General features: G+C 43.7%; 3 protein-coding genes and 1 pseudogene across 3 annotated transcripts; all 4 read right to left on the bottom strand.

The window, feature by feature from the left end:
• Positions 1 to 4,675: 4,675 nt before the first annotated feature.
• LOC106612920 (claudin-4) lies at positions 4,676 to 5,849 on the bottom strand. The gene has a single exon (XM_014214583.2). The coding sequence runs from the start codon at positions 5,757 to 5,759 to the stop codon at positions 5,073 to 5,075; it is 687 nt and encodes a 228-aa protein (XP_014070058.1). The 5' UTR covers positions 5,760 to 5,849; the 3' UTR covers positions 4,676 to 5,072.
• Positions 5,850 to 6,255: 406 nt separating this feature from the next.
• LOC106597394 (claudin-4-like) lies at positions 6,256 to 7,490 on the bottom strand. Its single transcript, XM_014188587.2, has one exon. It carries the CDS (start codon positions 7,485 to 7,487, stop codon positions 6,840 to 6,842), a length of 648 nt encoding a protein of 215 aa, XP_014044062.2. The 5' UTR covers positions 7,488 to 7,490; the 3' UTR covers positions 6,256 to 6,839.
• Positions 7,491 to 19,053: 11,563 nt separating this feature from the next.
• LOC106612755 (claudin-4-like) lies at positions 19,054 to 19,531 on the bottom strand (annotated as a pseudogene).
• A 1,829-nt stretch (positions 19,532 to 21,360) lies between these two features.
• Positions 21,361 to 22,742, bottom strand: LOC106612819 (claudin-4). Its single transcript, XM_014214343.2, has one exon. The coding sequence runs from the start codon at positions 22,563 to 22,565 to the stop codon at positions 21,930 to 21,932; it is 636 nt and encodes a 211-aa protein (XP_014069818.1). The 5' UTR covers positions 22,566 to 22,742; the 3' UTR covers positions 21,361 to 21,929.
• Positions 22,743 to 22,905: the final 163 nt, after the last annotated feature.

Here is a 22,905-nt window from a genome sequence, read left to right as displayed (position 1 = left end):
AATACATGTTAGAATCACTTTTGGCAGCGATTACAGCTGTGAGTCTTTCTGGATAAGTCTCTAAGAGCTTAGCACACCTGGATTATACAATATTTGCAAATTTATTATTGAAAAAGTTCTACAAGCTCTGTCAAGTTGGTTGTTAATCATTGCTAGACAGCTATTTTCAAGTCTTGCTATAGATTTTCAAGCTGATTTACAGTACCGGTCAAAGGTTTGGACACACCTACTCATTCAAGAGTTTAATTTGATTTGTGCTATTTTCTACATTGTAGAATAACAGTGAAAACATCAAAATTATGAAATAACACATGGAATCATGTAGTAAGCCAAAAAGTGTTAAATCAAAATATATTTTATATTTGAGATTCTTCAAAGTAGCCACACTTTGACTTGATGACAGCTTTGCACACTCTTGGAATTCTCTCAACCAGCTTCATGAGGACTGCTTTTCCAACAGTCTTGAAGGAGTTCCCACATATGCTGAGCACTTATTGGCTGCTTTTCTTTCACTGCGGTCCAACTCATCCCTAACCATCTCAATTGGGTTGAGGTCGGGTGATTGTGGAGGCCAGGTCATCTGATGCATCACTCCGTCACTCTCCTTCTCGGTCAAATGGCCCTTACACAGCCTGGAGGTGTGCTTTGGGTCATTGTCCTGTTGAGAAACAAATGATAGTCCCACTAAGCGCAAACCAGATGGGATGGTGTATTTCTGCAAAATGCTGTGGTAGCCATGGTAGTTAAGTGTGCCTTGAATTCTAAATAAATCACAGACAGTGTCACCAGCAAAGCACCATCACACCTCCTCCATGCTTCACGATGGGAATCACACATGCGGAGATCATCTGTTCACCTACCCTACGTCTCACAATGACCTAGTGATTGGAACCAAAAATCTCAAATTTGGACTCATCAGACCAAAGGACAGATTTCCACGGGTCTAATGTCCATTGCTCATGTTTCTTGGCCCAAGCAAGTCTCGTCTTCTTATTGGTGTCCTTTAGTGGTGGTTTCTTTGCAGCAATTCGACCATGAAAGCCTGACTCACGCAGTCTCCTCTGAACCGTTGATGTTGAGATGTGTCTGTTACTTGAACTCTGTGAAGTATTTATTTGGGCTGCAATCTGAGGTGCAGTTAATTGCAGATTTCTGAGGCTGGTAACTCTAATGAACTTATCCTCTGCAGCAGATGTAACTCTGGGTCTTCCTTTCCTGTGGCGGTCCTCATGAGAGACAGTTTCATCATAGCACTTGATGGTTTTTGCGACTGCACTTGAAGAAACTTTCATTTACATTTACATTTAAATCATTTAGCAGACGCTCTTATCCAGAGCGACTTACAAATTGGTGCATTCACCTTATAATATCCAGTGGAACAACCACTTTACAATAGTGCATCTAAATCTTTAAGGGGGGGTTAGAAGGATTACTTTATCCTATCCCAGGTATTCCTTAAAGAGGTGGGGTTTCAAGGTGACTCCGGAAGGTGGTGATTGACTCCGCTGTCCTGGCGTCGTGAGGGAGCTTGTTCCACCATTGGGGTGCCAGAGCAGCGAACAGTTTTGACTGGGCTGAGCGGGAACTGTGCTTCCTCAGAGGTAGGGAGGCGAGCAGGCCAGAGGTGGATGAACGCAGTGCCCTTGATTGGGTGTAGGGCCTGATCAGAGCCTGAAGGTACGGAGGTGCCGTTCCCCTCACAGCTCCATAGGCAAGCACCATGGTCTTGTAGCGGATGCGAGCTTCGACTGGAAGCCAGTGGAGAGAGCGGAGGAGCGGGGTGACGTGAGAGAACTTGGGAAGGTTGAACACCAGACGGGCTGCGGCGTTCTGGATGAGTTGTAGGGGTTTAATGGCACAGGCAGGGAGCCCAGCCAACAACGAGTTGCAGTAATCCAGACGGGAGATGACAAGTGCCTGGATTAGGACCTGCGCCGCTTCCTGTGTGAGGCAGGGTCGTACTCTGCGAATGTTGTAGAGCATGAACCTACAGGATCGGGTCACCGCCTTGATGTTAGTGGAGAACGACAGGGTGTTGTCCAGGGTCACGCCGAGGCTCTTAGCACTCTGGGAGGAGGACACAAGGGAGTTGTCAACCGTGATGGCGAGATCATGGAACGGGCAGTCCTTCCCCGGGAGGAAGAGCAGCTCCGTCTTGCCGAGGTTCAGCTTGAGGTGGTGATCCGTCATCCACACTGATATGTCTGCCAGACATGCAGAGATGCGATTCGCCACCTGGTTGTCAGAAGGGGGAAAGGAGAAGATTAATTGTGTGTCATCTGCATAGCAATGATATGAGAGACCATGTGAGGATATGACAGAGCCAAGTGACTTGGTGTATAGCGAGAATAGGAGAGGGCCTAGAACAGAGCCCTGGGGGACACCAGTGGTGAGAGCACGTGGTGCGGAGACAGATTCTCACCACGCCACCTGGTAGGAGCGACCTGTCAGGTAGGACGCAATCCAAGCGTGGGCCGCGCCGGAGATGCCCAGCTCGGAGAGGGTGGAGAGGAGGATCTGATGGTTCACAGTATCAAAGGCAGCAGATAGGTCTAGAAGGATGAGAGCAGAGGAGAGAGAGTTAGCTTTAGCAGTGCGGAGAGCCTCCGTGACACAGAGAAGAGCAGTCTCAGTTGAATGCCCAGTCTTGAAACCTGACTGATTAGGATCAAGAAGGTCATTCTGAGAGAGATAGCAAGAGAGCTGGCCAAGGACGGCACGTTCAAGAGTTTTGGAGAGAAAGGAAAGAAGGGATACTGGTCTGTAGTTGTTGACATCGGAGGGATCGAGTGTAGGTTTTTTCAGAAGGGGTGCAACTCTCGCTCTCTTGAAGACGGAAGGGACGTAGCCAGCGGTCAAGGATGAGTTGATGAGCGAGGTGAGGTAGGGGAGAAGGTCTCCGGAAATGGTCTGGAGAAGAGAGGAGGGGATAGGGTCAAGTGGGCAGGTTGTTGGGCGGCCGGCCGTCACAAGACGCGAGATTTCATCTGGAGAGAGAGGGGAGAAAGAGGTCAAAGCACAGGGTAGGGCAGTGTGAGCAGGACCAGCGGTGTCGTTTGACTTAGCAAACGAGGATCGGATGTCGTCAACCTTCTTTTCAAAATGGTTGACGAAGTCATCCGCTTTCAACGTTCAAGAAACATTCCGGATTGACTGACCTTCATGTCTTAAAGTAATGATAGACTGTCATTTCTCTTTGCTTATTTGAGCTGTTCTTGCCATAACATGAACTTGGTCTTTTGCCAAATAGGGCTATCTTCTGTATACCAACCCTACCTTGTCACAACACAACTGATTGGCTCGAACGCATTAAGAAGGAAAGAAATTCCACAAATTAACCTTTAAAAAGGCACACCTGTTAATTGAAATGCATTCAACCACTCATGAAGCTGGTTGAGAGAATGCCAAGCGTGTGCAAAGCTGTCATCAAGACAGGGGTGGCTACTTTGAAGAATCTCAAATATAAAATATATTTTGATTTGTTTAACACTTTTTTGGTTACTACGTGATTTCATGTGTTATTTCATAGTTTTGATGTCTTTACTATTATTGTACAATGTAGAAAATAAATAAAAACCCTTGAATGAGTAGGTGTGTCCAAACTTTTGACTGGTACTGTAAGTCAAAACTGTAACTAGGCCACTCAGAAACATTCCATATTGTCTTGGTAAACAACTCCAGTGTACAGAATACTTGGTTTGTATTTTAGGTTATTATCCTGCCGAATGGTGAAATTGTCTCCCAGTGTCTGTTGGAAAGCAGACTGAACCAGGTTTTCCTCTAGGATTTTGCCTGTGCTTAGCTCTGTTCCGTTTCTTTTTATCCTAAAAAACTCTAGTCCTTTCCAATGACAAACATACCCATAACATGATGCAGCCACCATCATGCTTGAAAATATTAAGAGTGGTACTCAGTGATGTATTGTGTTGGATTTGCTGTAATTCAGGACAAAAAGTTCATTTCTTTGACACATTTTTTTGCAGTTTTACTTTAGTGCCTTATTGCAATCAGGATGCATGTTTTGGAATATTTTGTATTCTGTACAGGCTTCCTTCTTTTCACTTGGTCATGTAGGTTAGTATTGTGGAGTAACTACAATGTTGTTGATCCATCCTCAGTTCTATCACAGCCATTAAACTCTGTAATTGTTTTAAAGTCACCATTGCCCTCATGGTGAAATCCCTGAGCGGTTTCTTTCCTCTACGGAATCTGAGTTAGGAAGGATGCCTGTATCTTTGTAGTGACTGTGTGTATTGATACACCATCCAAATTGTAATTAATAACTTCACCATTCCCAAAGAGATATTCAGTGTCTGCTTTTTTTTTTACCCATTTACCAATAGGTGACCTTCTTTGCTAGGCATTGGAAAACCTCCCTTGTCTTGGTGGTTGAATCTGTGTTTGAAATTCACTGCTCGACTGAGGGACCTTACAGATATGTGTGGGGTACAGAGATGAGGTAGTTATTCAAAAATCATGTTAAACACTAGTCCATGCAGCTTATGTGACTTGTTAACCAAATGTGTACTTCTGAACGTATTTAGGCTTGCTGGAACACGGGTTGAATACGTATTGACTCAAAACATTTCAGCTTTTCATTTCTTATTAATTTGTAAAAAACAGAATTCCACTTTGACATTATGGGGTATTGTGTGTAGGCCAGTGACACAAAATCTAAATGTAATAATTGTTTAATTCAGGCTGTAACACAACAAAATGGGGAAAAAAGTCAAGGGGTGTGAATACTTTCTGAAGGCAATGTAACACTTAGATGCTTAACCCTTACCACCAATACAAAAATTACGCAACTTGACAACATTTTAGACCCAATTATTACAGTTGAAAGCGCAATTCACTCTCCATGGGTAGTGCTACTCCTTTCCGCCTATTAAAAATTGTTCAACATCTTTCAAAGTGCTTCATTGCAGTAGAATAATTAGTTCTAACATTGTCTATAGTACCTAGAAATCCATTCATAACTAGTACACATGCAATTTAGGTAGAATTTCACAGAAGAATAATTCATAGGTGGAAGGTTCCTCATTCAAGGCCCTCAGAGTGATTGCATCTTCTCATGAAGGCCGTGTTGTTGCCCGAGCATACTGGCTGTGTCTAAAAGCAGTCCTGTGGATAGTATCCAGGGGGTTGGCTGGCTCCTGCTCTGCTCCAGGATAACCTGGAGGGTAACTCCCTCTTTCTGACTCATCCTGCTGCTGGAACATGAGGCATCTAGTACTGAGAAACCCTCCCCCTACTACCGTCAGAGAGAAGGAGATCCATCCTATGTACAGAGCAGCTCCCCAGTCTCTCCTCAGCACCACAGCGCCCTCCAGTGGCTCATTAGTGTGGTGGCAGGTCCAAGCAACAGGGACAAGCAGCAGTATTCCAGACAACACAAACACCACACCAGAGACAACTTTCACCTGATTCCTCTTCGGAAACCACACCTCTCCAATAATACTGATGACCACAGCAAAAGCTCCAGCACCTATAGAAGCCATGATCAAGCTTCTCCATGTTTGGAAGTTTCCAGAGAGGGATAACAAAGACTGGTAGAAGGAGCAGTGGAGGCTACCGTCATGGTTCAGGTCCCAGTGGTCCCATTCCAGCCACACCCCATCCCAGTATGCTGGCAGCGTGGCTGTGGAGTTGTCCAGAGTGCCGCTGACTTTCCACAGGGGCAGGCAGCGGGTGAGGATGGCGCACAGCCAGCCTGTAATGCCCAGGCCCAATGCCGCTAGCTCCAACTGCCGCTTCATGACTGAGCTGAGCTTAGCTCCTCACAGGAAGAGGCCTAACAGCAGGGTTTAACCAGCTGCAGGCACAGCAGGGTGGGGTGTCTGTGTGAATGTGTGCTTGTGTGTGTGTCTAGCCTGTGTGATTTGAAACCACTCCTCCCGAATTCCTGAAAAGGGCGTGGGGCAGCAGTGCAGCTCTACAGCTGGGGAATAAAGGGGATTCCTTCTGTTTACTGTGCCATGGTTTCACAACAATCCCTCTTTTTTAGTTTCACCACAGCCCCTAAAACAAAGATGCCACTGTGTCTTCTGTTGACTTCAGCCTCTGACTTTGTGATCTTGTAGGAAATAAGCATTGTGTGCCTCACCGTGTACAGCATCTAGTCTTTCACACTTAATTCTGAATGTTCAATATTCTCCCTTCTAATCAGGTTTGATACACCTTTTTCCAATAAGATAAATAAAAAAGATGCAACAAAAGTAATTTAGAATCAAAATGTTTATTTCTATTCGGTTCAAATCGCAAATCATTCAAAAAACCTGATTTGCTCCCCTCTAAAATGCTGCATCGATTTTCTTTTAATGCAGATTCTAGTCACAAAATAAAATGTGAAAAACATGTTACAAAAACACATTACAAGTAATAACCACAGTTTAATAGAATGTAAAAAATGAAATGATGTGAATTACAACACAGGGATGTAAAAACAATCAGGTTCATTCAGTGGACGTACTTGTACTGTCAATAACAGTAACCTGTTGATTTTCAGTGATCATATTTAAATAACAGATATTTACTCAACAAACATCTTTCATGGTGATAGTGAACATTTGAATATCTACAATTACCTAAGCCAGACTTATTTTGTAACAATAATTAACTAATATTATCTTATTTTTAATAACTTCCACCAAAGCTTGTATCAAATAGTTCCAGGGCAATTCTAAAGGCATCAAAGTCAGACAATACACTGAACGACCAGACATGTTCAAAATTACAGTGTTCTGATGGAAAAACATGCTGTGACATGTCTTTTCAGAGTGCCAACACCTACCAACATGATTTACCTGAAGTTAACAGGCAAATAAAGCACTCCCCTCTCACACATAGTTCTTTATGGTGTAGCTGCTGTGAGTGTGAGTGGGCATCCTAGCCAGGGTGTACCTATTGCTGGAACCATGCTTGCCCTCTCTCCCCCCTGGAGGACATCTGGTACACAGCACCCCTCCTCCACAGAACAGGAACCCAGAGGTCACCCAGCCCACATAGATGGCCGCCCCCATCTCCTTCAGCACCTCAGGGACCCGCGGGTTATAGAAGTCCCTAATGATAGACTGGGCTGTCCAGGACACAGCCACTATGGTGCTTAACCCAGCCAGGGTGAAGGTGACCCCTGCGGCCTGCACCATGCAGGCTTTGACCCTGGGATGGCTCAGGCAGTTGGTACACCTAGCCCCCAGGAGGAAGACGAGGAACGCCAGGCATCCCAGTACCATGCTGATGACAATGAGGCCCCGGGCCGCCTGGAGGTCAGGGGACAGGTCTAGAAGAGCGTCGTAGATCTTACACTGCATCTGTCCCGTGGTTTCAGACACACAGGTCATCCACAGGCCCTCCCAGAACACCTGCATGACCACCAGGTGGGTGCCGATGAACGCTGTGACCTTCCACATGGGCAGGGCGCAGATCAGGATGGTGCCTGCCAGGCCCACCATGGACAAGGTGATGCCCAGCTCCTCCACAGCCATGGGGGGGGGCTACAGCTTGCACAGAACTGGGGATAAAAGAAAGGGAAAAATATGCTCAACATGGCTGTTTGCTCTTTTATCGCTGTGATTACAACCTAGCAATTACCACACTTTTTTTTTTACAAAGACAACAATGAAAAATGTTTTGGTCATTTAGCAGACGCTCTTATCTAGATCTACTTACACTACTGATTCCATACATTTTCGTACTGCTCTACCATGGGAATCGAACCCAAAACCCTGGCAATACAAGCTGCAATACAAGATACCGCTTGTTCCATAGTCAATAAGTCCATGAATTCCCAATTGTCCATGCTGAAGCACTGCGGTTTATGCACTTTGTCTGTTTGACTGAAAGGAACGCCAATGCAATGATGCATTGTGTGGTTCTAGGTTGTACATTGTCCACCCTACAGTTCTTCCTAACAGGCACACTACAGGACAGAGATGAGTAGGGATGTTGCTGTTTGGGGAGTAGAGGCCAATCAGCTTGTATAAGGCAGAAACCGTTCATTTCACCCCTGTTTGTGGTCTATCACACTTTTAGATCTCACATCAATACCCTTTTAAGAAATTCATTTTAAAATGAATAAACTCTTTAATTGGAATAATACTGTAATGGCTGTCGTCGGAAGGGGTGGACCAAAGCGCAGCGTGGTAAGTGTTCATGATTATTTATTAAACAATGAAACACTAGAACAAAGAAACAAAACAAAAAGCCAAACAGTTCCGTCAGGTAACGAATACAAAACAGAAAACAACTACCCACAAACACAGGTGGGAAAAGGGCTGCCTAAGTATGATTCCCAATCAGAGACAACAATAGACAGCTGCCTCTCATTGGAAACCATACTCAGCCAAAGCAAAGAAATAGAATGCATAGAATGTCCACCCCACATCACACCCTCACCTAACCAAAAATATAAATAAAACGTCTCTCTCTGGTCAGGGCGTGACGGTGCGGACTCCCGGCCCCAAACCTGAACCTATAGGGGAGGGTCCGGGTGGGCATCTACGCTGATCCCTCCGCTTTTGTGTAACCGGACCGTGGATCGTCGCCGGAGGAACCGGACCGTGGATCATCGCCAGAGGCTCCGAACTGGGGACCGTCGCTGGAGGCTCCGGACTGAAAACCGTCGCTGGAGGCTCCGGACTGAAGACAGTCGCTGAAGGCTCCGTGCCATGGATCGTCGCTACAGGCTCCGCGCCATGGATCATCACTGGAGGCTTCGTGCCATGGATCATCACTGGAGGCTCCAGGCCATGGATCATCACTGGAGGCTTCGTGCCATGGATCATCCCTACAGGCTCTGTGCCATGGATCATCCCTACAGGCTCTGTGCCATGGATCATCACTGGAGGCTTCGTGCCATGGATCATCCCTACAGGCTCCGGGCCATGGATCATCACTGGAGGCTTCGTGCCATGGATTATCCCTGGAGGCTCTGGACCATGGATTATCCCTGGAGGCTTTGTGCCATGGATCATCACTACAGGCTCTGGGCCATGGATCATCACTGGAGGCTTCGGACCATGGATCATCACTGGAGGCTTCGTGCCATGGATTATCCCTGGAGGCTCCGGACCATGGATTATCCCTGGAGGCTTTGTGCCATGGATCATCACTACAGGCTCTGGGCCATGGATCATCACTGGAGGCTTCGGACCATGGATCATCACTGGAGGCTTCGGACGTGGAGCCGGAACAGGTCTCACCGAACTGAGGAGACGCACTGGAGACCGGGTGCGCGGAGCTGGCACAGGATATACTGGGCCGTGGAGGTGCACAGGAGGTCTGGAGTGTAGGGCTGGCACAACCCATCCTGGCTGGATGCTCACTTTAGCCCGGCAAGTGCGGGGCGCTGGCACAGGACGAACTGGGCTGTGAAGGCGCACTGGCGACACAGTGCGTAGAGCTGGCGCATGATATCCTGGGCCGAGGAGACACACTGGAGACCAGGAGCGCTGAGCCGGCACAATCCATCCTGGCTGAATGCCCAGCAAATGCAGGGAGCCGGCATCGAGCGCACCGGGCTGTGAATGCGCACCGGTGATACGGTGCGCATCACCGCATAACACGGTGCCCGACTGGTCACATGCTCCCCACGGTAAGCACGAGGAGTTGGCTCAGGTCTCCACCCTGACTCTGCCAATCTCCCCGTGTGGGGGCTGCCTCTCGGGCTTCCGTTGTTGCCGTGACTCCCGGTCTCGTCGCCGTTCCTCTCTCGCTGCCTCCACCTGCTTCCCCGGCAGGCTTTTGTATCTCTCCAATACTTGCTCCCAAGTTCAGTCTATTCTTTCTTCCAACTCCTCCAGAGACCAGGATGCCATCTCCTCCCGGGCACGCTGCTTGATCAAGTTGTGGTGGGTAGTTCTGTACTGGCTGTCGTCGGAAGGGGTGGACCAAAGCGCAGCGTGGTAAGTGTTCATGATTATTTATTAAACAATGAAACACTAGAACAAAGAAACAAAACGAAAAGCCAAACACTTCCGTCAGGTAACAAATACAAAACAGAAAACAACTACCCACAAACACAGGTGGGAAAAAGGCTGCCTAAGTATGATTCCCAATCAGAGACAACGATAGACAGCTGCCTCTGATTGGAAACCATACTCGGCCAAAACAAAGAAATAGAATGCATAGAATGCCCACATCACACCCTGACCTAACCAAAAAGAGAAATAAAACGGCTCTCTCAGGTCAGGGTGTGACAAATACTGTATCTCTGACACTTATAACCTGCCCTGTCTGAATTATGCTTTGGCTTTGCCCGGTTCCATTAGCCAATGTCTTGCCAACTGCAGTAAACAAGGGGTTGTTCCCTATTGGACATGAAGGGAGGGATGGTCCATTGATAGATAACCTTTTATGAAGAATCTTTGCCACTTCACATGAAAACTCCAGTAGTGGATAATCTATTTTACAGTGGAACTTGGGGTACTACCATAATGATTATTGGAGATAGACTTGCTACAATATGTTCTGTTTACAATTTTCTCCTCTAGCCACTCCGTCACCACACATTTAGATATTGTTCTGACATGCTTTGTTTTGCTTCTCACTTCGCTGGTAAAATTACATTGAAAATCTACTAAACCAGAATAGTTTTATTAGTGAATTCCCAGAATTGATTATTCAACAGTGAGCCTGCAACGGACTATACAAGGTCAGTGATTCAGTCAGCACAACATTGAGATGTGATGTATCTCGTTAACTTGACATGAGCTTGACTTTACTAAATAAAGTGATATACAAAACAAATTAAATGTATTAATTTCCATGACTGAGCAGATCTTTCCATCAGTGTTCCTATTAGATAAACATCACAGGATTTTTACAATGGTATTTTCTATTTTTATTTCACCTTTATTTAACCAGGTAGTCCAGTTGAGAACAAGTTCTCATTTACAACTGCGACCTGGCAAAGATAAAGCAAAGCAGTGGGACATAAACAACACAGAGTTACACATGGGATAAACAAGCGTACAGTCAATAACACAATAGAAACATCTATATACAGTGTGTGCAAATGTAGTAAGATTAGAGAGGTAGGGCAATAAATAGTCCATAGTGGCGAAATAATTACAATTTAGCAATTAAACACTGGAGTGATAGATGTGCAGAAGATGAATGTGCAAGTAGAGATACTGGGGTGCAAAGGAGCAAAACAAATAATAACAATATGGGGATGAGGTAGTTGGGTGGGCTATTTACAGATGGGCTATGTACAGGTGCAATGATCGGTAAGCTGCTCTGACAGCTGATGCTTAAAGTTAGTGAGGGAGGTAGGTAGCATTGTTAGGAGCTTTGTCATAGTTTTTGTTATGTGGGTGGCAGACAATTTCTTCATAATAGAACTATGCAGGGAGAGGGCATGAGTATATACCACTAGATAGCAGTAGTGTGTCATCCGTGTATTTGATGGAGGGACATGACTGAGGTGTTGCACTATATTGCAGGTTTCTTTGAATAGAATGAGAACAAGAAGCAGTGAATCAGTCATTCAGATTGAAACAATTATGCTAAAGTTGATACTGAGCGGAATATGAGGATCATTTCATCATTCAATCTTACTGAATATTAATGAACTGTCTTTGTAACACAACTGAATATAACATGACAATCAATGATTTGATATTAAACTTTATCTTAACTCAATAACAAAACACCTAAGGCTAAGATAATTTAATGATGAGACATTTTCTGCTTGAGAACGGCATAACTCGAACCCCCCTCTCTCCCAGATTGACAGATCTGATAGCATGGGAACATGACACTTTTTTCTCACAGCTTAGTGTGAACCGACTCAACTCACTCCAGTCTTTTTATAAACTCAACCATAATTGTTTATTTTATTGATTTAGATGTTAAGAGTGGATTGATTGCCCCTTTACAATAATAACTGTCACAATAAACATACAGTAAACCCAATGTCTGGATTCCTTCAATTGTATATGTTGGTCAAAAAACACATTGAATCAAATCAAACTTTATTTCTCACATGCGCCGAATACAGCTAGTGTAGACTTTTCCGTAAAATGCTTACAAGCCCTTAACCAACAGTGCAGTTCAAGAAAGAGTTAACAAAATAGTTAACAAATAAACTAAAGTAAAAAATAAATAAAAATGAACACAATAAAATAACAATAACGAGGCTATATACAGGGGGTACCGGTACCTAGTCAATGTGCGGAGGTACAGGCTAGTCGATGTAATTTGTACATGGAGGTAGGGGTGAAATGACTATGCATAGATAATAAACAGCAGTGTACAAAACAAATGGGGGGGGGTCAATGTAAATAGTCCAGTGGTCAATTGATTAATTGTTTAGCAGTCTTATGGCTTGGGGGTAGAAGCTGTCTGACTTGGCGCACCGGTACCACTTGCCGTGAGGTAGCAGAGAAAACAGTCTGACTTGGGTGACTGGAGTCTCTGACAGTTTTTTGGGCCTTCCTCTGACACCGCCTAGTATATACAGTGGGGGGAAAAAGTATTTGATCCCCTGCTGATTTTGTACGTTTGCTCACTGACAAAGAAAGGATCAGTCTATAATTTTAATGGAAGGTTTATTTGAACAGTGAGAGACAGAATAACAACAAAAATATCCAGAAAAACGCATGTCAGAAATGTTATAAATTGATTTGCATTTTAATGAGGGAAATAAGTATTTGACCCCCTCTCAATCAGAAAGATTTCTGGCTCCCAGGTGTCTTTTATACAGGTAACGAGCTGAGATTAGGAGCACACTCTTAAAGGGAGTGCTCCTAACCGCAGCTTGTTACCTGTAAAAAAGACACCTGTCCACAGAAACAATCAATCAATCAGATTCCAAACTCTCCACCATGGCCACGACCAAAGAGCTCTCCAAGGATGTCAGGGACAAGATTGTAGACCTACACAAGGCTGGAATGGGCTACAAGACCATCGCCAAGCAGCCTGGTGAGAAGGTGACAACAGTTGGTGCGATTATTTGCAAATGGAAGAAACACGAAAGAACTGTCAATATCCCTCGGCCTGGGGCTCCATGCAAGATCTCACCTCGTGGAGTTGCAATGATCATGAGAACGGTGAGGAATCAGCCCAGAACTACACGGGAGGATCTTGTCAATGATCTCAAGGCAGCTGGGACCATAGTCACCAAGAAAACAATTGGTAACACACTACGCCGTGAAGGACTGAAATCCTGCAGCGCCCGCAAGGTCCCCCTGCTCAAGACTACATATACATGCCCGTCTGAAGTTTGCCAATGAACATCTGAATGACTCAGAGGACAACTGGTGAAAGTGTTGTGGTCAGATGAGACCAAAATGGAGCTCTTTGACATCAACTCAACTCACCGTGTTTGGAGGAGGAGGAATGCTGCCTATGACCCCAAGAACACCATCTCCACCGTCAAACATGGAGGTGGAAACATTATGCTTTGGGGGTGTTTTTCTGCTAAGGGGACAGGACAACTTCACCGCATCAAAGGGACGATGGACGGGGCCATGTACCGTCATATCTTGGGTGAGAACCTCCTTCCCTCAGCCAGGGCATTGAAAATGGGTCGTGGATGGGTATTCCAGCATGACAATGACCCAAAACACACGGCCAAGGCAACAAAGGAGTAGCTCAAGAAGAAGCACATTAAGGTCCTGGAGTGGCCTAGCCAGTCTCCAGACCTTAATCCCATAGAAAATCTGTGGAGGGAGCTGAAGGTTCGAGTTGCCAAACGTCAGCCTCGAAACCTTAATGATTTGGAGAAGATCTGCAAAGAGGAGTGGGACAAAATCCCTCCTGAGATGTACGCAAACCTGGTGGCCAACTACAAGAAACATCTGACCTCTGTGATTGCCAACAAGGGTTTTGCCACCAAGTACTAAGTCATGTTTTGCAGAGCGGTCAAATACTTATTTCCCTCATTAAAATGCAAATCATCTTATAACATTTTTGACATGCATTTTTCTGGATTTTTTGGTTGTTATTCTGTCTCTCACTGTTCAAATAAACCTACTATTAAAATTATAGACTGATCATTTCTTTGTAAGTGGGCAAACGTACAAAATCAGCAGGGGATCAAATACTTTTTTCCCCCACTGTACAGTTGAAGTCGGAAGTTTACATACACTTAGGCTGGAGTCATTAAAACTAGTTTTTCAACCACTCCATGGGTAGGTGGGACGTCACCGTCCCACTCTATTCAACAGCCAGTGGAACAGCGTGGCGCGAAATACAAAAACCTCAAAAAATGCAATAATTTCAATTTTTCAAACATACGACTATTTTACACCATTTTAAAGATAAGACTCTCGTTAATCTAACCACATTGTCCAATTTCAAAAAGGCTTTATAGCGAAAGCAAAACATTAGATTATGTTAGGAGAGTACATAGCCCAAAATAATCACACAACCATTTTCCAAGCAAGCATTTATGTCACAGAAACCCAAAACACAGCTAAATGAAGCACTAACCTTTGATGATCTTCATCAGATGACACTCCTAGGACATTATGTTATACAATACATGCATGTTTTGTTCAATCAAGTTCATATTTATATAAAAAAAACTGCTTTTTACATTGGCATGTGATGTACAGAAAATGTATCCCCACCGAAAACTTCCGGTGAATTTACTAAATTACTCATCATAAACGTTGACAAAATACATAACAATTATTTTAACAATTATAGATACAGAACTCCTTTATGCAATCGCTATGTCAGATTTTAAAATAGCTTTTCGGCGAAAGCACATTTTGCAATATTCTGAGTACATAGCTCAGCCATCACGGCTAGCTATTTTGACACCCGCCAACTTCGGGGCACACTAAACTCAGAATTAGTATTAGAAAAATGGTATTACCTTTGCTGATCTTCGTCAGAATGCACTCCCAGGACTGCTACTTCCACAAGAAATGTTGTTTTTGTTCCAAATAATCCATAGTTATGTCCAAATACCTCAGTTTTGTTTGTGCGTTCAGGTCACTATCCAAAGGGTAACGCGCGAGCGCATTTCGAGACAAAAAAAATCTAAAAGTTCCATTACAATACTTTGAAGCATGTCAAACGCTGTTTAAAATCAATTTTTATGGTATTTTTCTCGTAAAATAGCCATAATATTCCAACCGGACAATAGTGTATTCATTCAAAGAGGAAAAGAAAAAACAGCGTGGTCTCGTGAATGAGCATATCCAATCTCTTAGTCACTAGGCAGACCACTGAGAAACTGAGCTACTATACTCTGCCCAGAGACAGGAGACGCCTCAATCCGCTTTCTGAAGGCTTTAGAGAGCCAATGGAAGCCTTAGAAAGTGCTACGTAACCCCAGAGATAGTGTAGTTTCGATAGAGAATCAAAGGAAGAACTACAAATTCTCAGACAAGCCACTTCCTGCTTGGAATTGTCTCAGGTTTTTGCCTGCCATATGAGTTCTGTTATGCTCACAGACACCATTCAAACCGTTTTAGAAACTTTATAGTGTTTTCTATTAAAATATACTAATACTATGCATATTCTCATTTCTGGGCAAGAGTAGTAACCAGTTTACATCGGGTACGTTTTTTATCCAGCCGTGAAAATACTGCCCCCTAGCCCAGACAGGTTAACAAACTATAGTTTTGACAAGTTGGTTAGGACATCTACTTGTTATGAGAATTCTATTCTCAATGTTCTTAAACTGAACTTCAATTAAACTACTCAGTCTGCAACCCAGAATTTGTAAGATTCTGGTTGAATGAAACAGACGGAGGCCCAGCTTACAATAATCAGAATGTTTATTCACGAGGGCTCCGAATATCATACAATGTACATAGCCTTTTATACCTCACACGTTTGGTTATACCATATGTCATACCCCTTATAAATGCCCCTCCTCTTCTTTAGCACTGTCAAAGCGTATTTACCATTCTTCTCCAACACATATATTGCTTATCATATCCTGCCCCATGTTACATAATCTACTGTAAGCCTAACGGTTTCTCCCCTCCCTGGGTGAGGAAACCTACTTCCTGTTATCAGTTTCTGTAACGGTCGTCGTATGTAGTAGACCAAGATGCAGCGGGTTGAGTGCTCATTTTAACTTTTATTTGAACACTGAAAAAAAACTAAACAAGAAAACGAACGGACGCACAGTATTGCAGGCTAAACACAGCAGTGCAAAAACAACTTCCCACAAAACCCATTACAAAAACACCCCTCTATATAGGACCTTCAATCAGAGGCAACGAAGAACAGCTGCCTCCAATTGAAGGTCAAACCAATAACCCTAAACATAGAACTAGAAAGACTAGACCAGAACATAGACATATACTAACATAGAATATAACCGAAAACCCCGGAAGACTCTAAACAAACACCCCTCTACATAAACACATAGCCCAACAAACCCCGAAACACTCTAAACAAATACCCCCTGCCACGTCCTGACCAAACTATAATAACAAATAACCCCTTTTACTCGTCAGGACGTGACAGTTTCACAGTGGTCACAAGTTGTCTTCCACAAGCTGTCTGTTAACAGTTCCCCTTTTCCTTAAATGACTCCCTTATATTGCTAAATAGCAAAGTCTTAATTTGTTAACTTGTCCTATGCACACACATTAGTGAATTTATCTTATAATCACCCAGTTATACATTTTCAGGGTGGAATCATTTAGTCAAAACCTTAAACATATAAATTCCATTATCACTACTCTAATTTTTCCAACAATTGTTTACAGACAGATTATTTCACTTAAAATTCACTGTATCACAATTCCAGTGGGTCAGAAGATTATATACACTAAATTGACTGTGCCTTTAAACCGCTTGGACAATTCCAGAAAATGATGTCATGGTTTTAGAAGCTTCTGATAGGCTAATTGACATCATTTGAGTCAATTGGAGGTGTACCTGTGGATATATTCAAGGCCTACCTTCAAACTCAGTGCCTCTTTGCATGACATCATGGGAAAATCAAAAGAAATCAGCCAAAACATCAGGAAAAAATTGTAGACCTCCACAAGTTTGGTTCATCCTTGGGAGCAATTTCTAAACCCCTGAAGGTACCACGTTCATCTGTACAAACAATAGTACGCAAGTATAAACACCATGGGACCACACAGCCGTCATACCGCTCAGGAAGGAGACGAGTTCTGTCTCCTAGAGATGAACGTACTTTGGTGCGAAAAGTGCAAATCAATCCCAGAACAACAGCAAAGGACCTTGTGAAGATGCTGGATTAAACAGGTACAAAAGTATATATATCCACAGTAAAACGAGTCCTATATCGACATAACCTGAAAGGCCGCTCAGCAAGGAAGAAACCACTGCTCCAAAATCGCAATTAAAAAAGCCAGACTATGGTTTGCAACTGTACATGGGGACAAAGATCGTACTTTTTGGAGAAATGTCCTCTGGTCTGATGAAACAAAAATATGACTGTTTGGCCATAATGACCATCGTTATGTTTGGAGGGAAAAGGGGGAGGCTTGCAAGCCGAAGAACACCATCCCAACCATGAAGCATGGGGGTGGCAGCATCATATTGTGGAGGTGCTTTGCTGCAGGAGGGACTGGTGAACTTCACAAAATAGATGGCATCATGAGGATGGAAACTTATGTGGATATATTGAAGCAATATCTCAAGACATCAGTCAGGAAGTTAAAGCTTGGTCGCAAATGGGTCTTCCAAAAGGACAATGACCCCAAGTATACTTCCAAAGTTGTGGCAAAATGGCTAAAGGACAACAAAGTCAAGGTATTACAAAGCCCTGACCTCAATCCTATAGAATATTTGTGAGCAGAACTGAAAAAGCATGTGCAAGCAAGGAGGCCTGTCAGGAGGCTCTGTCAGGAGGAATGGGACAAAATTCACCCAACTTATTGTGGGAAGCTTGTGGAAGGCTACCTGATACGTTTGACCCAAGTTAAACAATTTAAAGGCAATGCTACCAAATACTAATTGAAATAAATCATTCTCTCTACTATTATTCTGACATTTCACATTCTTAAAATAAAGTAGTGATCCTAACTGACCTAAGAGAGGGAATTTCTACTAGGATTAAATGTCAGGAATTGTGAAAAACTGAGTTTAAATGTATTCGGCTTGTCACCTAAAACCCTCACAAACTTTTACAGATGCACAATTGAGAGCATTCTGTTCAGCTGTATTACCTCCTGGTACAGAACTGCACTACGCACAACCACAAGGCTCTCCAGAGGGTGGTGCGTCTGCACAATGCATCACCGGGGGCAAACTACATGCACTCCAGGACACCTACAGCACCTGATGTTACAGGAAGGCCAAAAAGATAATCAAGGACAACAACCACCAGAACCACTGCATGTTCACCCCGCTACCATCCAGAAGGTAAGGTCAGTACAGGTGGGTCAAAGCTGGGGCTGAGAGACTGAAAAATAGCTTTTATCTCAAGGCCATCAGACTGTTAAACAGCCATCACTAACACAGAGAAGCTGCTGCCTACATACAGACTTGCAATCATTGGCCACTTTAATAAATGGATCACTAGTCACTTTAATAATGCCACTTTAATAATGTTTACATATCTTGCATTACTCATCTCATATGTATATACTGTATTTTGTACCATCAATTGCATCTTGCCTATGCCGCTCGATCATCGCTCATCCATATATTTATATATTCTTATTCCGTTCCTTTACTTAGATTTGTGTGTATTAGGTAGTTGTTAGATATTACTGCACTGTCGGAACTAGAAGCACAAGCATTTCGCTACACTCGCAATAACATCTGCTAACCATGTGTATGTGACCAATACAATTTGATTTGATTTGGGGACAGCTGAATAACCGTTTTGGAACCCTTTTTTCTAATAGTGTAGTGTTTCCCTGGCTAAGAAAAGTTGTGCATATTTTCCTTCATAGTACACTGTCTGTGCATACAACATCCTTCCACTGGAACCTTTTCCTTCATATTCCACTGTCTGTCCATATACCTTATACCACCAATACCTTTTGAAATGTTCATGCCAACCAGTTTGTCCCATGAACTGTCATGTTAAATGTAGGTCTTTGTTGGGGTGGAAGGGCTTGCCACAGAACCTGCTGCTTTGATGTGACCTGACGACTAAGCCCCCTCACAGAGGGCATCCACCAGGAGCGGGTTGTAGAAGTCCTGGATGAAGATACTAGCCGTCCAGGATACAGGGATGAGACACAGGAACCCACTGATGATGAGCACCCCCCCTGCCCCCACTGTCACCTGTGCCTTGGCTACCTCCTCCACCACAAAGTTGGTGCACTTCCCCCAGCGAACGCCATGAGGAGGCTGGCGATTCCTACCATGATGTCCACCACGACCAGCGCTCTGGCAGCCTGCAAGTCGGAGCTGAGGGCTAGCAGTCATTTACCTTACACTGCATCTGGCCCGTGCTCTGGACCACACAGCTCATCCAGATGCCCTCCCATATGGTTTGCGAGTTGACAATGTTGTTTCCGTTGAAGGCTGTAACCCTCCACATGGGCACGCCGCAGACAATGATCGTCCACACCCAGCCAAGCAAGGCCAGGGCACTGCCCAGCATCTGCATGCCCATGGAACCCATTCTGAATGCAGTGACTCTCTGTCTCGCTCTACTCGTCGACTCACTCTGTGTCTCCAAGTTAATATTGGAAGGTGATCAAGTGTTTATGTACATTTGAAAACGAGAAAGAAGAGTGTTACTGGCTGTTATAAGAAACAGAGATCCAGCCAAAGAATACCAGCCTTACAGGATTCTTTGTTGTCTGTGGACAATAAAGGTGAGTGTTTCATTTTATTCTCCTTTTTGGAGATGGTAGATCGGTTTACAAAAGCTGTTATGGTTCAAACACACGATGAGGAACGAGGATGTAGGTATGTGCCAGAAAACTCACCAGCTTAAAAGCTCAAACTGCAAAATAAACTTTCAATGGGATTTGACATTATCAGCAATAGATGGCAAATAGTGCTGAATTAAGTTTATAGATAGTTGTGGGAGGGCAGAAAATAAAAGAGAGGATTTTTTAACTCATCATACCTTCTTAGTTTACTCATTCTCAACTTAAAAAACAACAGTGATGTGTTTTACTTTGCTGACGCACCTATGCTGTCACGATTGTCGTAAGGAGTGAACCAAAACGCAGCGGGAAAATGTATACTCATCTTCTTTTTTATTTGAAGAAGGAAAAACAAAATAAAACACGTATACAAAACAAACGACTCCAAACAGTCCCGTCAGGTGCAACAAACACTAAACAGGAAACAACTACCCACAAACCCCCATAGAACAAACACCCCTATAAATAGGACCTTCAATCAGAGGCAACGAGAAGCAGCTGCCTCCAATTGAAGGTCAACCCAATAAACACCACATAGAAATAGACCAACTAGAAATAAAATAGAAATACACTAACATTGAACATAACCCAAACAACCCTGAAACACCCTAAACAAACACCCCCTGCCACGCCCTGACCAAACTACAATAACAAACAGCCCCTTTACTGGTCAGGACGTGACATATGCCAAGCTTCACTCTCACTGGCTTAGAGACGTCACCACAGTATCCAGAACATGTAGTATGCCCCAACCGGTTTGGAGACATTCACATTGCATTGGCACACCAATGGACAGAAGAGAGAGAGGGGGGAGAGAACAAGAGATAATCTAATCTGTTTAAAGTCATACAACATATTTCTCCATGTGCACTGTTAACTAAAGCATTATGTAATGTACAGTATGTAGAAAGTGTGTCACTTTCACAAGAAGAAGATGTGCCTAGTATACCAAAACATGTCACAAGGAATTACGATGTAGTTTCAGGGGTGATAAGGTAATACTGTTCTTAATGCTTCACAGTTAAAGAAAGTAGGGACTATTGTCTATTTAACAATGAAAACAAACCAGGTTCTACCAGTTTTTCTAATGTTTGTCTGGCAGACCTAAATTCTACATAGCTGGTTCTGAGAGGAAGCCAGTTTAAATAGCAGAACTGTTTTCTTATCTGACAGGACGTAAGTTGGGTAACTGGTTCATCTGTGCATTCTTGCCCCAACTTAAAGATTTAGAAAACTAAATGGTGTCAATCTGTCACTGCCAGTCTTACAGTAAATGTCTCAGAGGGTATAATGGGGTAAATTTATTTCAAATCCTTAGAAGAAATCAGTGTTCTCAGGATTGTGTGACAGGACTAAATATTTTCCTCACATTCTTACTCGAATCAATGGAATGTAAAGTCCCACTTTCCAAAACCACTTTTGGTGTCATTCAAACAGAAGGCAGTGAGGAAGGATCATCAGAAGGTCGTTTCACCTAAATACTATGCTATTAGACATCTAAGATTTCAGCTGAGAAAAAGGAAATCACAGTAACTTGGAGTCTATTTATTAAAAAAAGACAGTTAAGACCAATGTATAAACTTTGTTGGAAACTTTTTATTAAAAAAATAAAGTTAGCAATTGAATAAGTTCTTTAGACATAATCAATGAACATATATTGTATGTTTGCAAAACATACTGTGATCTACAGTACAAAGTTATGACAAGTGAATCATACATATATACTGTACCTATGGTTTAACTCTCAAATCATATTGCCCATGTTCTTACATGAATATCAATATTATCATTCTGGTACAGTGTCCTTATACAGCAAAAGAGAAGTTAGGGTTATGGGAATGGCTTCAATTCACTTCAGCCATCACCTCATGACTCATGAGATGATCCCTACAGGCAGCATATACAGTAGCACTACTTCTCTTATGGGCAAGAGTTCTGTCTTGTCTTTTTCTTGCAAAGTCCTGAAGTACTCAGTAAATTTGTTTTCATAGATTCATTCTGTTTTGATTTCACATCACTTTCAAAATGTAAAATGCAGAAGAACAAGACTTGAAAATGCCAGTAACTTGCAGGGTATTTTCAATTCACAGAAGATTACCAAAGATAATCAAATAATTTATAGTCTCTCTTTCAACAGTTTCCTGCTCAAACATAAGCTCTGCTGGTAGCTGTGGATCTTGCCTGTGAGTACTTCACTGGGTAGTCGTCACGCTCCTCCTTGGGTGGGCAGGAGCTGCAGAGGAGACCCCCTCCCAGGATCAGGAGCCCTGCGGTGCCCCAGCCGATGTATAGCGAGGCCCCCAGCTCCCTCCTCTGGGCCTCGACCAACAGGGGGTTGTAGAAATCCCTGATGATGGTGTTGGCGGACCAGCAGACAGGGACGAGGATGAGGACGCCAGCCACGATGAAAATGATCCCACTGGCAATGGCTACTTTAGCTTTGGAAGCCTCATCCTCCACGAAGTTGGTGCACTTTCCTCCAGCAATTCCCAGGAGGATGCCGAAGCATGACGCGATGATGGCAATGACGCTCAGAGCTCTGGCAGCTTGCAGGTCCTGGGGTAAGGCCAGAAGGGAGTCGTAGATCTTGCACTGCATCTGTCCCGTGCTCTGGGTTACACAGTTCATCCACAGGCCCTCCCAGATGACCTGAGCAGTCACGATGTTGGCTCCGATGAAGGCTGTGACTTTCCACATAGGCAGGGCACACACAATGATGGTCCCCAGGAACCCGATGATAGCCAGGACGAAGCCCAGCATCTGTCTTCCCATCGACACCATTTTGAAGACTTCTTGTTTTTTGTTGTAAAATCAATGAAGCTTAGGCAGAGGTTGTAGAGGAGAGTCAATGCAGGTCAGCTCAGCTTGGTTGCAATCGCTGTTATCTAATGGCTCAGTCACATCCCCTGAAGTTATATGGATCTCTCTGCTCCTGAAAGGTGGAGTCAACCTCTTTCCCCCTGACCTGAAACCAGTTGACATGGTAATTTTCAAACCGGACCAGATTCTTTCACTTCCCCGGTCGGTATGTGTGGTTGACGACCGGTTTCGATGAGATGTGCAATCAATCTCTTTGGACACGCTAACGAAAACAAGACCTGTGAACAGATAGTAATTTGTC

This window comes from Salmo salar, chromosome ssa09 (genome assembly GCF_905237065.1).
Source record: "Salmo salar chromosome ssa09, Ssal_v3.1, whole genome shotgun sequence".
Lineage (NCBI taxonomy): Eukaryota > Metazoa > Chordata > Actinopteri > Salmoniformes > Salmonidae > Salmo > Salmo salar.
The sequence above is the reverse complement of the archived record's forward strand: the minus strand, read 5'-3'. Positions and strand labels throughout refer to the sequence as shown.

Bases quoted from the DNA above. Each gene is read 5' to 3' on its own strand.
- LOC106597394 (XM_014188587.2), bottom strand. From the start codon at position 7,487: ATGGCTGTGGAGGAGCTGGGCATCACCTTGTCCATGGTGGGCCTGGCA.
- LOC106612920 (XM_014214583.2), bottom strand. From the start codon at position 5,759: ATGAAGCGGCAGTTGGAGCTAGCGGCATTGGGCCTGGGCATTACAGGC.
- LOC106612819 (XM_014214343.2), bottom strand. From the start codon at position 22,565: ATGGTGTCGATGGGAAGACAGATGCTGGGCTTCGTCCTGGCTATCATC.